This window comes from Rhagoletis zephyria, unplaced genomic scaffold (assembly GCF_001687245.7).
Source record: "Rhagoletis zephyria isolate East Lansing unplaced genomic scaffold, Rhagoletis_zephyria_1.1 Rzeph_scaffold_08025, whole genome shotgun sequence".
Classification (NCBI taxonomy): domain Eukaryota; kingdom Metazoa; phylum Arthropoda; class Insecta; order Diptera; family Tephritidae; genus Rhagoletis; species Rhagoletis zephyria.
Genome location: NW_016165106.1, coordinates 1 through 16,103, shown reverse-complemented (window position 1 = coordinate 16,103; position 16,103 = coordinate 1). Strand labels below are relative to the sequence as shown.

The 16,103-nt window shown below is 34.0% G+C and overlaps 2 protein-coding genes across 3 annotated transcripts; both read left to right on the top strand.

Moving 5' to 3' along the window:
- The first annotated feature begins 245 nt into the window (after positions 1-245).
- Positions 246-15,335, top strand: LOC108374703 (uncharacterized). Its single transcript, XM_017630703.1, has 9 exons — positions 246-837; positions 3,682-4,210; positions 4,279-4,434; positions 10,491-10,656; positions 12,063-12,383; positions 12,451-12,718; positions 12,817-13,755; positions 13,952-14,480; positions 14,546-15,335. The coding sequence occupies exons 1-9, from the start codon at positions 327-329 to the stop codon at positions 14,676-14,678; spliced, it is 3,552 nt and encodes a 1,183-aa protein (XP_017486192.1). The 5' UTR covers positions 246-326; the 3' UTR covers positions 14,679-15,335.
- Positions 10,150-10,993, top strand: LOC108374705 (uncharacterized). 2 transcript variants are annotated; one of them, XM_017630705.1, is made up of 3 exons: positions 10,150-10,422; positions 10,491-10,656; positions 10,819-10,993. In XM_017630705.1, the coding sequence occupies exons 1-3, from the start codon at positions 10,304-10,306 to the stop codon at positions 10,846-10,848; spliced, it is 315 nt and encodes a 104-aa protein (XP_017486194.1). In that variant the 5' UTR covers positions 10,150-10,303; the 3' UTR covers positions 10,849-10,993. The 2 variants fall into 2 exon arrangements, with proteins under 2 accessions (XP_017486194.1, XP_017486193.1); XM_017630704.1 differs by having other exon boundaries at positions 10,151-10,422; positions 10,491-10,993.
- Positions 15,336-16,103: the final 768 nt, after the last annotated feature.

The following is a 16,103-nucleotide window of genomic DNA, read 5'->3' as shown; positions in this document are numbered from 1 at the left end:
TAGCGCATATCGTCTGCATTAAATGTCCAAAAGTCTTTGACTTCCCTAATGAGCTACAACTGCACGAATCTCTTGTTCATGGAACTGAATCACCAGTGCAGTGCCCCTGGTGCAAAGAGTATCACCCAAGGGAGGTATTTTATAAACACTTGCGATCTAAGCACAGCAATTCCTATTCTAAATATTTTCCGAGAAAGCGAATACGTAACCGCGAATCGGGTGAAAATACCTCGTTTCGTTGTGAGCATTGTGAACAGTATTTCTCATCTGTCCTCGAGTTAGCCGATCACATTCAGGAGCATACATTTGATTGCCCAATATGCTCGATGAGCTTTAAAAAACATGGCACTTTCAGGGCACATGTAAAACGAATACACAATCATTCTATAAGTAGCTTAAGAGCTTTAATTTCTGAGGAGAAGGAAGAAAATAAGCCCTTTCAATGTTCCTTGTGTTCAAGACAGTTCAATAAGAAAAGATCTTTTCAAGATCATATGAAACGTAAACATAATCAAAGTATGAAAAGGCTTCCCGAAGATGACGAAGAGGATAAACTGTATAACTGTCCAATCTGTAGTATGTGCTTCAAAAGCCATAGTGCCGTCTATTATCACAAGAGGCGGAAGCACCCCGACAGCGCAACAACAACTGAAGGCGATATAAATGCAAGCAGTAATATCGATACTGAAAAAGTGGAAAACGAGAATACCGAAAGCAGTGAATTAATTAGATGTAAATTTTGCAATAAGGAAATACCTGGTAATCGAATAAAATATCACGAAAAACGACATATTTATGCTCTGAACAGGAAAAGAAAATACCTGTGTTCATTTTGCCGTAAGTAGAGACAGAATTTAAGCTACCTGTATGGTTAAATCAAATTATTTGATAACTTATTTTAAGCAATTTAACATATCTTGAAATTTAAACTTATAAATAAAGCACCGTCCCGTATATACAAACACTTGTGGTCAGCTGATTAAGTCAACTGATATTTTGACCAGTTTTGATGTGGATATTTTTCTTTTGTTTATTTAATGTTTATTATTTTTTTCATAACAGTCTGGCACATTACATATATAATAAGCGCCATATATATTAATGGCTGAGTGGAATATCGACCAATCTCGGCAGCCAGTTCGAAAACACCTTATCTCAAGAAAAACCTTTCAAGAAGGCACTTCTTCAGAATTTGATTGAAGAACGCCCTATTTTAGAAATTTATTGAAAACACCCTATCGCAGAATTTGGTTGAAGAACGCACAGAGGGAGAAATGGCGAGAAAGCTGTCCAATATTCCAAAAATTAAAGTTGTGCGGCTGTTTCAAAACATGGTAATTTGTCAAGAAGAAGGTCCATTGCGTAGTGGATGAAAAGTATAAGGGACCCTTTTTTGCATCTTCTTCACTAGAGTAGTTTGAATTTGCTATTCTCACTAAAGTTTGTGCTGCTTTTCTCAACGTCTATAAAATTGTGCTTCGAATATTTGATTTTAAAATAGTGGCTGAAGCACTTAATTCTGTTTTTTTTGTTTTTGGGAGATAGAGAGCGTTTCTGACGGTATCTTAAGTAATCTAAATCATTAAATTTAAATTTTCATACAAGTAAAAATATCTAAAAATTAATTGTAAGAGCTGTCTCGAATATTTTTTTATTTGATTGTTGAAAAAGCTCTGATCGCGGAAGATAATAGCAAAAACAACTTACTTCAAGAATTAAAAAAGAAAGTAACCACATTCGTCCACCTTATGTTGTATTGTAAGAATAGCGCAATAATATGCTAACTGCTCATTGTTTTGTGTGGGAAGCTTACCAAATCGCTTTCTTTGCAATAGGCAAAGAAAGAAAACGTGATAAATTCATCAACTTAGGCTTAAATGAAAGCTAGATCTCTTGACTACGCTCCTGAAATACCACCCCAGTACCTTAACCTGATGGTCACTTTTGGTCATTTAATGAAAAAAAGTTAAAATGACTACATATAAGTGACTTGGGTCAAGATGCAGGGTCAAGGACAGTAGTCGAGAGTTCTGGCTTTAATTTAAGCCTGAGTGGAAGGTTTTATCACGTTTTCACTTTTTCCTAGAGCTTCTCAAATATTTCGGAAAATGTGATTTTTTTACACTGTGATTTCGTTTTCACAAAATAGGGCGTTGTTGAAAACATTTCTGAAATAGAGCATTTCCGAACTGGCTGCCGAAATAGGTCGATCTTCCACTTAGCCATCGTTATGTAAATCCTCATTTAAAAATGTATACAAAAATTATAAAAATTCAACAAATTTTACCAATTCCACCAAAAAATTCAAAATTTTTTCAAATTTTAGATATAGAGTTTTTTAGGATAAGATGTAAGTTTCCACACGTTTGAAAATCGCGTTGAATTTTAATAATTTGTTAGCTGGTGGTGTTGAGCATTTCCTTCCATATAAAGTGTGCTCTACAATTTCTTTTATAAATTATAAGAAATCAACGCGCTTTTCGAGTGTCTTTGTACATTATTCCACATACATAAATTTTTCTAAAAATTCTGAATAAAAATGTCACTTAACTTGAATCAGCTAACCAAAAGGGTTATTAAATTTGTATGTACCCTGTAGGAAAAGTTACTAATTCTGAACTAGAATGCTGCCAGTTTGCGTTTCAGCCCAACTAGTTCACAGTCTATAATTTTTCAATGTAAGCGACTGGTATTTTAAACTTGGCGGGGTCACACGAGATGCCGCTCCTGTCAAAGGAATAATTATGCAATTTTGCGCGCGGCGCTCCAACAGTCGCAACTTGAGAGGCGCCATTTGAGAGCTCCGAGTTCGAATCCGGCGGTAGAGAATTTTTTTAATATAATTTATTTAGTTTTTTCGTTTATTTTCTTTTTATTAATTGTATAGTTTTAAAAAGAAAAATTATTAATTTTTATGGTATTTTGAGTATTTACGTTTTATTTAGGTTAAATTTACAATTTTTAATTTGCATATATTTAAATTGAAATAATTGACTTACTTTACTTTATTCACCTCCAAGCGGGCTCGAACTTGAAATATCAGAAACAGTGGTCTTCACTCGACGCTACAGCCGATATTTGTGAAGAAACCAATTAAATGCATTTTTAAATTTAATATTTTTATTGAGCTTTGTACCACGATTGTTTATTAGGAAAAATTGAAAGAGCAACAAAGTCTAAGCGGTAGAAGTTATAGCAGCTATTTCGGAGATCACCACATCTCCTCATCAGACTTCTTTCTGCTGAAGTCTAGAAAAAAACATTCACAAACTGCATTTTAGTTTTGGTATATAATTCAAATACAGATGTCACTGTCACAGTTGTTCGTAGGTCGTCGCTTTAGCACATAGTAGTTAATTAACTAGTATTTTACTGGCTGGTTTGGCATTTTATTGCGGAGAACTGGTATAATTATAGTCCATGACGAACTGGTATAACTTCCTCATTTAATACCAGTTTTTGAACTAGAATTTCTACCAAATAGTTTATCTTTTTCTACGAGGAACTGTTATAATAATAGTTCATAACGAACTGATATGACTTTTATCCTTAAATAATAGTTGATGAACTGGAATATGTGCATACTACTTCAGCTTTTCCCTGCAGGGTACTTGTGTGAACTACTACTTTAAGAAAAATCACTGACTAATTCTTAGCTTTGGATTTGTTTATCCTTTTCAGCGCGAGAATATAATTCTGAAACTTCGGTTAAGTTACATGAAAAGAAGATTCATCTGCGCGAAAAGCCCGAACCGAAGGAGTGTCCAATATGTCAGAAAAAAGTCGATCCACATTATCTTAAACATCATATTGACAATGTTCACACTTCAGAACGTAAGTTTGTCTGTGATGTTTGCGGCGATTCGTTCAAAAGTTACGTTCTGCTTCACAGTCATAAGCGATTGCATTTAGAGCGAAACTTTCCGTGTACGGTATGTACTAAAAAATTCATACGCTCCTTTGATCTCAAGGTACATATGCGTATTCACACTGGGGAAGAACCGTACTCATGTCATATATGTGATCGACGTTTTAAAATCAAAGTACGACTCAACTATCACTTGCAGCGACACGCTGGCATCAAACGAAAATGCAAAGAGTGCGGAAAAGAGTTTAATCACGTTAAACAATTGAAAATACATTCTTATAAACACACCGGCATGCCCTATAGGTGCTCAGTGTGTGATTATGCTTGCGCACAACGTGATGTGTAAGAAGTTGAAAATTCCTATGTTACGCAATTATATTATTTAATTTATTGTAACTCAAATATTTCAGATTTAGGAAGCATTTATTGCGAATGCACGATATGACAATGACCCCGGATGAATATTGTGCGATGTTTAAGGCAAATACTGGTCGGAATCCCCACGTTAAAACTCTGGAGGAATTGCAGTCGGAGGCGCAGAATATGGAGCAAGAGGAATTATCAAACTAACGTTTAAAATTTCGGGCCTAAGTAGCATAATGGCGAAATTGTTGGTATGTTAATGACTTGAATAAATTTAGCTTGTTTTACCTAATTGTATTATTTTATTTTATTTTTTTTGCGAAACGAATAACAAATAAAACTAGTTTCTTATTTGGTTGACGAATCAAATCGCAAATAAATTTTATTCATGATTTGATTCGTAATTTAAGATTTGATGCAACTTTCAATTCAGAAATACATTTTATTTTTGGATTTACGTTTTTTTTATAGAAATCCCACCTTAACACGGCAAAATATAGGTAAAAGCCGAAATTTATATATGGGTCATTCCATCGAAAAGAGGGAAACGACATAAATTTAAATATGCCCTTATTATCTCTATTTCTGTAGTAATCTATTTTTAAATGACTACATTTCATTAACCTGTGGGAAATATTAAAAAAAACCCAAAGTTGTAATTTTTGTCTATGGAAACTTTTATTTCATGCATAATTACTTTACAGCAGTCACAAGGAGATGTCCCACCAGTCACAAGTTTAAATATTTTTTAATATTTCTGTGAAGAATAAATAAACCTCATTTTTATTGAAAACGAAAGCGTATAATTCTTATTTTAAAACTTTGTACGTCGTTCGTGAAAATTAAATGTTTTGGCTAAAATTCATCTTGAGTGACGAACAAAAGTATTGACGGTGAATTTTTCGCGATATATGCAACGTTTTTTATTCTTATTTATTTGTGATTTTTATAAAAATATGGTTCATAATAATAATAATCGCGTTGATTTTTGGCAATTTTTTTCACGCAGGTTCTTCCACACAAAGTATGTCCGACAATTACTTTTTGTATGGAGATGTTCCACCTTCCACTAAAAAAATTGCAAAAAATCAACGCGATTTTCTAGGAACTTCAAACTTGCACGTCCTTATACTAAAACTACTACGACTGGGCTATAAAACTGCACTCTTAGAATTTTTCTAAAAAATCTGAATAAAAAGTTGCAAATTAGTATGCAAATTTATTGAAGTTTCCCGAGTTGTTCACAAACTTTGGAGATTTGATTGTTATGTTTTTTGGTGGAGTATGAACCATATTTTTATTAAAAATTATCGCAAATAAATAAGAATAAAAAACTTTGCATCTATTGCGAAAAAATCACTGTGCCAATACTTTTGCTCGTCACTGTATATCTGTTTACTTTAAAAATTTTTCAATTAAAATACAGTTCATGAACCCAAGCTTATAACTTTGTAGAAAATTAAAGAAAACGCAACAAATTTTCATCAAAATTTCTAAGTTTTCTCAGAACTATTTTTTTGAGTAGACAGTTTTATTGCCCATTCAATTTTAGTCTGATAACACTGGAAATTAGTGTTCTTTTTTATTCTACGGATGCCCCTATCCATTCTGCATGTGGTATCGCCCGCTGATTCCGAAAATAGAGTTAACTTTTTATTCTATGAATAAGTTTTCGAGATATTTTCAATTTACCGTTATTTAGCTTAAAACAAAAAAAAAATAGTTCCACTTCATCACATATATCTTGAATCGTATCGTAATACGAAATACGGCAAATCAAAGCTAAAGAAATTCTCCATGAACCGTATTAATTAATCATACCATATATATATTTTTTTTTTGATAAAAAATGAAAGAAACTGAAATTTTAATAGGTGAAAAGTTAAAAACAAGTAATTTTTAGGAAAAACCCGACTTCAATTCTCATAAAAATATGTATATATATATATATATATATATTTCATGATCCAATGATCGGTTCTTAACCAGATTAGTATGGGACTACGCCTGAGACACTATCTTTCCGATGCAAAAAGAATTATCGAAATCGTTGACGTGGTCCAAAGTTATGCGGTAACATACATAAAAAAATATACATATATATATATATATTCCGACGAACTGATAACTCCTTTTTTGGAAGTCGGTAAAAAAAAACAGATTTTGTGAAAATTTTTGCATTTTGTGTTAAAGCCTGTTCTGGTATAAAAAAATTAAGAAAATTGAAGGACAAATGAAGAAGTAATGAGTGGTCAAATGAAAACGAGCATTTATTTTTTGTATGAACAAGTAATTTTTAGCAAAAAAAAACCGACTTAAAAAAAATATATATATTTCTTGATCCAATAATCGGATTTAACCCAGTATGGGACCACCTTTGAGGCACTACCTCTCCGTTGCAAAAAGAATTATCGAAATCGGTTGACGTGGTCCAAAGTTATGCGGTAACATACTTAAAAAAAAAATATTCCGACGAACTGATAACCTCCTCCTTTTTTGGAAGTCGGTTAAAAATTAGGAGCAAATAATGTTACCCATACGCCATGTGTACTCTTTCCTGCCCATTTTTTATACCAAAATTTTTTACGCATTTTTTTCACCACTCATTCCTTTTTTTATTTAGTCATCGATATTCTTCACTAGTACCTTGACTTGTTCGTAAGAAACCAGGCTTTAACACAAATAACAAGAAATTTACACAGAAACTGTTATTTTTAAAATTTTTCATTTGTTAAAGTTTGATTTTTTTATTTTTATCATTAAAAAACAAAAAATTTGGAATGGTTAATTAATTTCTCATAAACTATCAGTCCTATCGGAACTTATGGAGAATTTTGTTAGATTTCATTTGCCGTATTTCGTATTACGATAGTTAAGTGGAACTATTTTTCGTTTTAAGCTGAATAACGTTAAAATGAAAATATCTCGAAAACGTATCCATAGAATAAAAAATTTACCCATTTTCGGAATCAGCGGGCAATTCTATATAGGTATTGGATAGTGGCACACATTGAACATTTGTGCTGTACCCCAGTGCAATGTGCAAGTTTAAGCGGCTAAAAATTACCGTTGATTTTTTAGATTTTTTTTTGTCGCATTTGATTCCATATAACGAATAAACACCCGAAACCGGGATCCACAAAATGGTCCGGGGTTGGATGCCTAATACCATGTTCGGACTCACAACGAAAATACTGAAAGATGTTCGCACCGGCTGGTAGTGTTTTCGTTGACATTTCTTTTATACTTTCTTTACAGTTTTGCTACGAAAAACGAAATCAATATCTTTGTCTTTCATTTTCTTATCATTAGCAACCTTTTTCTTTTGTTCATATTAGGGATTTAAAAAAACATCGATGTATCGAGCATCATCGATGTTTGTCGATGTTTTAAGTACGTAGTTTCATGAAATCATGCCCAATTAAGTTCCTTTAACAAATTCTTAAATTCCAATTAAGAAAGATGGATTAGGGATTTAAAAAATCATCGATGTATCGAGCAACATCGATGATCGTTGCTGCGATGTTTTGAAAAACGTCGAAGATGTTTTTACTAATTTTTCACCATTTCGTTTAACAAATTCTTAAATTCCAATTAAATGTACTTATAGATTAAGGAATAGTCTAATTGCTTTAAAACTAGTGAAATTGAAAAATTACTTAGCGTCATCACTCATTTTGCCAAACGCCATCAGATGAAAAGCCGGAAGGCCGCTAAAAAACAACTCGTATGCCGTTCTAAACAAAAATGTCAATACAATTACCTAATACTAAACACACCACATATTGACAAGCTTTAAAAATTAATGTTTAGCGTATTTACTTGTAATTTTTTATAAAAATGTAGTTCATTATTAAACAAAAACTATAAATCCAATTCAAAATAGTGTGCAATATTTAAAAAAAAACAATCGGTAAAAAACATTTGTAATTTGTCGAAACATCGATTCTTCAAACATTGATAGTTTCATTGATTTACAACCCTAGTTCATATTTTAATTTGGCTAGCCTAGGGTTGGAAAAATCAATTCCGATTCCACTCCAGAATGGAAGATTTTTTTCGAAATAGTCGATTTTATAGAACCGATTCTAAATTTTCGGAATCGATCGAGAATCGATTCTGAGCACTAGATTCTCTTATTTTTCATACATCTTTATACCATGTTCTGACCGACATCGAAAACATGTTTTCGTTGGTAAAACTGGTTTTCGACCTTAAACTATGTTCACATATCAATATTATCTCAATCAAAGCTCGTTTTTTAATCACCCCGTTTACACAGGCAAATCTCAGATTACTAGCCGTCAAATTTGTTGTGCTTGTTATTCTCACATCTCAAGGAAAAGTTATGTTTCTTCTCTGTGCCACCGTGATCACGTTTGTATGCTATAANGAATAAATAAAGATTTGAGAATCGATTATTTTTCAAAACTCCATTCCTAGGCCAGCCAATTGACAATAAATCCCAGCTAGCGAATTAAAGATGATAAAATATGACTTCCAGTTCGATAAATATGTCTAAAATACGAAAAGACAAGTTTTAGGTCCAAAACCAGTTATAGCCGCGAAAACATGTTTTCGATGTCGGTCCAAACATGGTATTAGAACTGTCGTTTGCTAATCGTTGTGCATGCATTGTTTGTTTACATTTTATGGGGAAAATTAGTGAAAAAGTGAAAATTGCATAAAAATTATAATTTTTTGCATAAAATCTGTGGAAACTATTAAAAAGTGGATAATTGCAATAAAATTCAATAAATTTGCGAACTTAACTACAAAATATGACGAAATTTTAAAAAGTCTCTACGAGCGTGCACAAAACTCAATTCAGGAAATGAAAAGAAGAGATATTACTGAAAATTTATGGTTAGAGTTGTTGCAGCACAGTCCATATTTTAAAAATTGTAGGTTTTTCTGAATATTTCGCAAAAATATCAACCAGAAGAACAGAAAATACCTGATTCAAGTGAATTTTTAGACGCCAAATGAATTGAAATATCACGACCGAGTGTGCGAAAGTGTAGTTGTCATGTAATCGTTGCATCGTGATTGTGACGATGAAGCAACTATAGTTGCGTTCCAGATGCTCTCCATATTCACGATATTTACGATTTGCAGTTTTTTTTTTTTGCAGAAAAGCGTTCCAGGTGCCAAAAACCTGCAAGTCAAACCACTTTTGTGAGAGTAACTTGCTCTCTCCCTCAGTCAGAAGTTGCAGGTTTTAGTCCGAAGTTTTTCTTCCCGCAAGTTCATGAAAAGTGTCAAACGATAGGCAGGGTTGCATTTGTAAGCAAAAACAGATAGCAAAGAACATTAAGCGCCACGGAGACAATGAAATAAATACATCAAGCATTGCATATGTGTGAGATTGCCTCGTGTCTTGCCCGCAAACGTTCAAATAAACGCATTAATTCAACAAACAATTTATTTTTATTGTCCGCGCACTTGCTCACCACGACGATCAGAAGGCAAGTGCGCTTGTTTTTTGTCAAGCAGAACGCGAGACGGTTGATAAAGATATTGGATCGTCTCCATGGCGCTTAACATTAAAAAAAAAATGGATGTTGTTACAGGAAAAGTGGTTTTTCGCGTTCCAGATGACTTATTTTTTCTTTCTTGCTCCTCTCTTTCAAGAGAGTAATTTTGTTATTTGACAGTTTTACAGGTTTTTACACGAAGTTATCTGGAACGCAACTTATGTATGATTACACGATTAATGTGCAGAAGTCAATCAAAGGTACATTAGGGCTGTTCAGGATCTTGTGCATATGCTCATGGATTTGTATATTCGTTGCATTTGTAAATTCACAACAATAACATGCACACGGTTGCCGTGGCAAAAATGCAATTACAACTGCAAATCCAGGGGCCGAATCACGGCTCTCGTGAACGAGTGACTGGTCGAGTAGAGAAAAATTTCGATTCGAATCGAATAGGCAAATCATGGCCCTCGATTCGCAAGCTAGCGAAATTTCTTCGATTATTAATCGGTTGCCAATTAGTAAATGTATCATCTTTAACCATTTCTCAAACGTAAACAAGAAATAAAATATTCATATCAGTTATTATAAAATGAATATTTCAGTATTTTTTTATTCGAGCTCATCTTATTCTGATAATGAAGTCAGACAAGTGCAGATACGGAGAGGATTACGTGGCAAAAGCAATCCCTTAAGTTTACCAGCAGCAGCGTAAGTTTTAACGATTCTAACCTTTCTAGTAGGTATTTGTTTCATACGTTAAAGTTCTTTATTTGCAGATTCAAAAAACGTTTCCGACTGTCAAAACCTGCGTTCGAGTACGTGCTTTCGGAGCTTGAGTTTGAGGGGCATATGTCCACATCAGTACCCTCCGTCTTGCAATTAGCTGCTACGTTATCGCTTTTGCAGCAGCAGCTCCTCGGACGCCGTCAAAAGCTTTTCTTGGTAAGGCCCACTTCCGGTCTTTTGCTTAGAAGCTTTATTAAAAGACAGCTTCTTTTTAAAGTGCTGCTTATGGTCTGCAAATACCTACAATTTTAAGCCAAATAATACACTAACTTCTGATTATATAAATTCAAAACAACCTACTTTACGCCACATTTTAAGTTCTTTTGTAGGCGGACCAACAGAATTTAATTTTAAGGAAAGTTGCTCCCACAATCTTTGAGCAACGGTTCTTCCTTGAGCGCAATTTGGCAGAATATTTCTGGCCAAATCCGGGTGCTCCTGCATATATTCCGCCATAATACTTTTTTGTTTTTTGTTGATTTTGTTTATGTTTGTCCTTAAATATAAAAAGATATTAAAGTTTGCAATAGTTTTTACTAGAAATATACTCACATTTTGTTGTTTTATTTTAATTTCCCACTTCTCGATGCAAAATTTACTGTCGAATGGTGTTTTGAATAATTCTACTCGAACGTCTGCTCGATATCGAATGGGGTGATGCCAAATTTCGATAAATTTTACTCGATCCCGAATGCGGTGATGCCAAAACAGAAAATTTTGAAAAATATTACTCGATCACGAGAGCCGTGATTCGGCCCCAGGACCACTTCCCCAACATCGTGAACAACCCCAGTAATTTTTTATGGCAGTAATATTGAATGCTTAGCGCAAATAATACTTTTTGGATTATTTTCCTAGGTTGATGAGAAGTTGGTAAAAAAATTTAATTTATTAAAAAAAAAATTATAAAACTGAAATCGAAATTTTACAAAGTGATCACTTTATTTTCTAGCTAAAAATCGCGGGGGCTTTTGGCATTTTTTGCTATTAGTGTGACGTATGTTCTTCCATACAAAGTCTGTCCGAAACGTTTTTATATGGAGGAAAGTGTACATAAATAAACTTGTAAAACTTGCCAATAGCTGATGCTCTGAGTTCACAGTATGAAATAGTGTTGTGGAATATTTCTGCTGGAGCTGCAAAACTATCGATAGTTTATATCGCCGTCGATAGTCTCAAAGAAAATAAACTATCGATAGTGCCATCGATAGTTTTGTAACTATTGTTTACTATATTTAGTGAAATTATTAAACGCGTTAAAAAATAAATCAAAATACAATTAATGCACGCAAAATACACGTGAAGGTTGCAAAGTTCGTATATCTTTGAAAATAATAACCGCTCTTTTTGAGTGAAACTTTGCTAGTGAAACTGCACGCGATCTAACAACAAATAAATTAAATACTATTAATAATAAAGTCAAAGAAGTGATAAATGTAAATATATACGTTTCTAAACATCCCCGCCAATCATTGCTAAATCACCCAAAAACCGATGTATGTGTTGGAAAGCCAACACAAAGGATCTTATGTTCCGACATGAGTCAAATAGTTTGTTAACCTTGTATTGAAGTGGAAATAAGTTGTTCAAATATGCAGTGTCGTGCCTGTATGCAAATGGACTGCGTCGGGGCTGTGGAAATGTGTTGTGCCATATCGGCAGATGGGAAAACATTGTGCGATTACTTTAACGATTGCACACAGCTCCATGCAACATCCACTGACAATCTTCCACAACTATTATGCTTAAATTGCACACAAATTGTGCGTTCAGCCTATAATTTCAAGGAAATCGCTCGTCGCTCTGATGAAGAACTGAGGAACATTTTAGTTTTTCCAAAAACTGAGCCTGAAATGATTTATGCCAACACTGAGCAACCGCAAGTATGAAATACACTTTTTGTATTTGTTTAAAAATTATAATTTAATAAAGTCAAAATGCTTTCATTAGGATGCTGTGGAATGGACAAATGATCCCTTAGCTACGGTACAACCAAGCCCTGTTGCTATTGAATCGTCAATGAGCATACCTGAACTAGATATACCTACGATAGACATTAAATTTGAGAATCCTGAGGAATTATGTCAAGAATCACAAGGTGACGAAAGGGGTGATAGTGAAGTATTGAGAGACAAAGTGACGCATCCTTGTAAATTATGTGATTGCATATACACTACAAAAAAGGAGCTAAAAAATCACATTTTTGACATACATAAGCGTAAGTTTTTCTTTTTAATCAATCATAACATTTGTCACATTTAAGTTTCCAATCATATCTGAATCTGGTTAAGTGGATACAGTAATTTCTCTTTGTAGCGCATATTATCTGCATTAAATGTCCAAAGTTCTTTGACTTTCCCAAAGAGCTACAACTGCACGAATCTCTTGTTCATGCAACTGAATCACCAATGCAATGCCCCTGGTGCAAAGAGTATCACCCAAGAGAGGTCTTTAATAAACATTTGCGATCTAAGCATAGCAAGGCCTATTCCAAATATTTTCCGGGAAATGAAATATGTGATCGTGGTTCTGGTGAGAATACCTCGTTTCGTTGTGAGCATTGCGAGCGATACTTCTCATCTGTTCTGGAGTTAGCCGATCACATTCAAGAGCACGCATTTGATTGCCCAATATGCTCGATGAGATTTAAAAAACATAGCACTTTCAGGGCACATGTAAAACGAATACACAATCATTCTATAAGTAGCTTAAGAGCTTTAATTTCTGAGGAGAAGGAAGAAAATAAGCCATTTCAATGTTCCATATGTTCTAAACAGTTCAAGCAGAAAAGATCTTTTCGAGATCATATGAAACGTAAACATAATGAGATCATTAAAAAGCCTGAGGAGGACGAAAATAAACTCTTTCAATGTTCCCCGTGTTCAAGACAGTTCAATAAAAAAAGATCTTTTCAAGATCATATGAAACGCAAACATAATCAAAGTATTAAAAAGCGCCCCAAAGGCGATGAAAAAGATAAACTGTATAACTGCCCAATCTGTAATATGTGCTTCAAAAGCCATAGTGCCGTGTTTTATCACAAAAGGCGGAGGCACCCCTACATAGCAACAACAGTCGAAGACGATATAAATGCAAGCAGTAATACCGATACAGAAAAGGAGGATACCGAAAACAGTGAATTAATTAGATGTAAATTTTGCAATAAGGAAATACCTGGCAACAGAATAAAATATCATGAAAAACGACATATTTATGCGCTGAACAGGAAAAAGAAATACCTTTGTTCATTTTGCCGTAAGTAAAAAGAGAATTTAAGCCGTCTTAATACCTGGTAAAATCAAATAATTCGATAAATTATATTTACGCGAGTTAAGCTTACTATAAATAAATAAATAAATAAATAAATGCATGTACATATTTACGTATGAACTACTACTTTAAGAAAAATCACTGACTAATTCTTAGCTTTGGATTTGTTTATCCTTTTCAGCCCGTGAATTTTATTGTGAAACTTCGGTTAAGTTACATGAAAAGAAGATCCATCTGTGCGCAAACCCCGAACGGAAAGAATGTCCAATATGTCAGAAAGAAGTCGATCCAGATTATCTTAAATATCATATTGACAATGTTCACGCTTCAGAGCGTAAGTTTGCCTGCGATGTATGCGGCGATTCGTTCAAGAGTTATGTGCGGCTTCAGCACCATAAGCGATTGCATTTAGAGCGCAAATTTCCGTGCACTATATGTACAAAAAAGTTCATACGCTCAAGTGAACTTAAAGTACACATGCGTAGTCACACTGGTGAAGAACCATACTCGTGTCATATATGTGATCGACGTTTTAAAATCAAAGTTCGGCTCAGCTATCACTTGCAGCAACACGCTGGCATCAAACGAAAATGCAAAGAGTGTGGAAAAGAGTTTAATGACGTTAAACAATTGAAAATGCATTCTTTCAAACACACCGGCATGCCATATAGGTGTTCTGTGTGTGGTTATGCTTGCGCACAACGTAATGTGTAAGTTTATAGTTCGTTAGCTGCGTAATTATATAACTTAATTTATTATTACTGAAATATTTCAGATTTAGGAATCATTTATTGCGAATGCACGATATGACAATGACTCCGGATGAATATTGTGCGATGTTCAAGGCAAATACTGGTCGGAATCCTCACGTTAAAACATTGGAGGAATTAAAATCGGGCGCAAAGTAAGGATCAAGAAAAATTACCAAACTAAATGACTTAAATGGACAAATTAGCTAAAAGATAAATTATTTCAACAAATTTATTAGACTTTCAGCGCTCTATTCAGCTATCATTTTATATGGGCAATTCTCAATTAGCTCGAATAGTCGCATGACTCTGACAGGTTTTATGCGGACACATAATTTCTGCTCCTTTATTAACAAAAATCAGGTTAACCGTCCTGTTCATAGATGGGTACCCGGGTACCTTTTGCATATTCCACTGCAATTTTTTCATAAACCACTGATACTAAGTTAAAATTTGGTGACATCCTAAAACTTTTAAATTTCCACAAAATGGAGAAAAACTAAATTTAAATATAATTTCATAATTATGGTTTTTTGAGTAAATTAAGTTTTTATTATTAGTTCTAATGGATAGGGTACCTGGGTACCATTAGTAGTTCTCATGTAAATAATAATTCGATACATAACATGTAAAAGAATATAAGTTTTCATACCCGAGCGCACTTGTGCATGAGGATATTTTAACGTTGTTCACATAACGGTTGTTTGTATCAGCCAGAACGATGCGAGGTAGATATACTTAGACAAATCGTCGCCTGGGTAAAAGATTGTCGTATGTTAATTTCGGTAGGTTGTGGGAAATCGCGATTGAAGTTTGGAATACAATTTTCCAAAAACGCGAAGATAGATTTTCTCCAAACTCTCTGAAAATGTTACTAGTTCATAAAACTCTTAAATTATTTAATTTTGCGTGCGAACAAGTCGTGAGGTAAAATGAAGCTTTCGCTGCCTTCTAAAGCAGAGTGTGTATATATACGCGAATATACCCCCTCCTGGCAGGCGCCGCCCAGGTCTGGTTTAATATGACTGCATCACTAACTAAATTTTTACTAAATTATCAAAAAAAAATTTAGTCAATATCTCGGATACTAAAGGAGATATCTAAAAACTGATAACACCAATTGAAAGACTTTATTTCAAAATATATAACTGCATCTAGAACTAAAGAACGTCAAAATGGCGCTTACGACAATCTTTTACCCAGGCGATGAAAATCTATACATAATAAAATTACAGTTTGAAAAACTAAAACCTCTATTATAATTGCCATTCGTACTGTCATCAGCTATGTAACTTGAGAATAGAAATCGCTGCATCTTTTAGGCGCATCAATATTACATAGTTACATCCCGAGGTAATAAAAGGATGGTAAAAAGGTATTCGCACGAGGCGATTTCGCGTTCAACTCATGCAGGCTTGCATGGAAAAAAAGTTGAATGGCTAACAGGCTAACCTAATATTCGNTGGTAAAAAGGTATTCGCACGAGGCGATTTCGCGTTCAACTCATGCAGGCTTGCATGGAAAAAAAGTTGAATGGCTAACAGGCTAACCTAATATTCGCGGCTTGCGTTTTGGTACGCACGC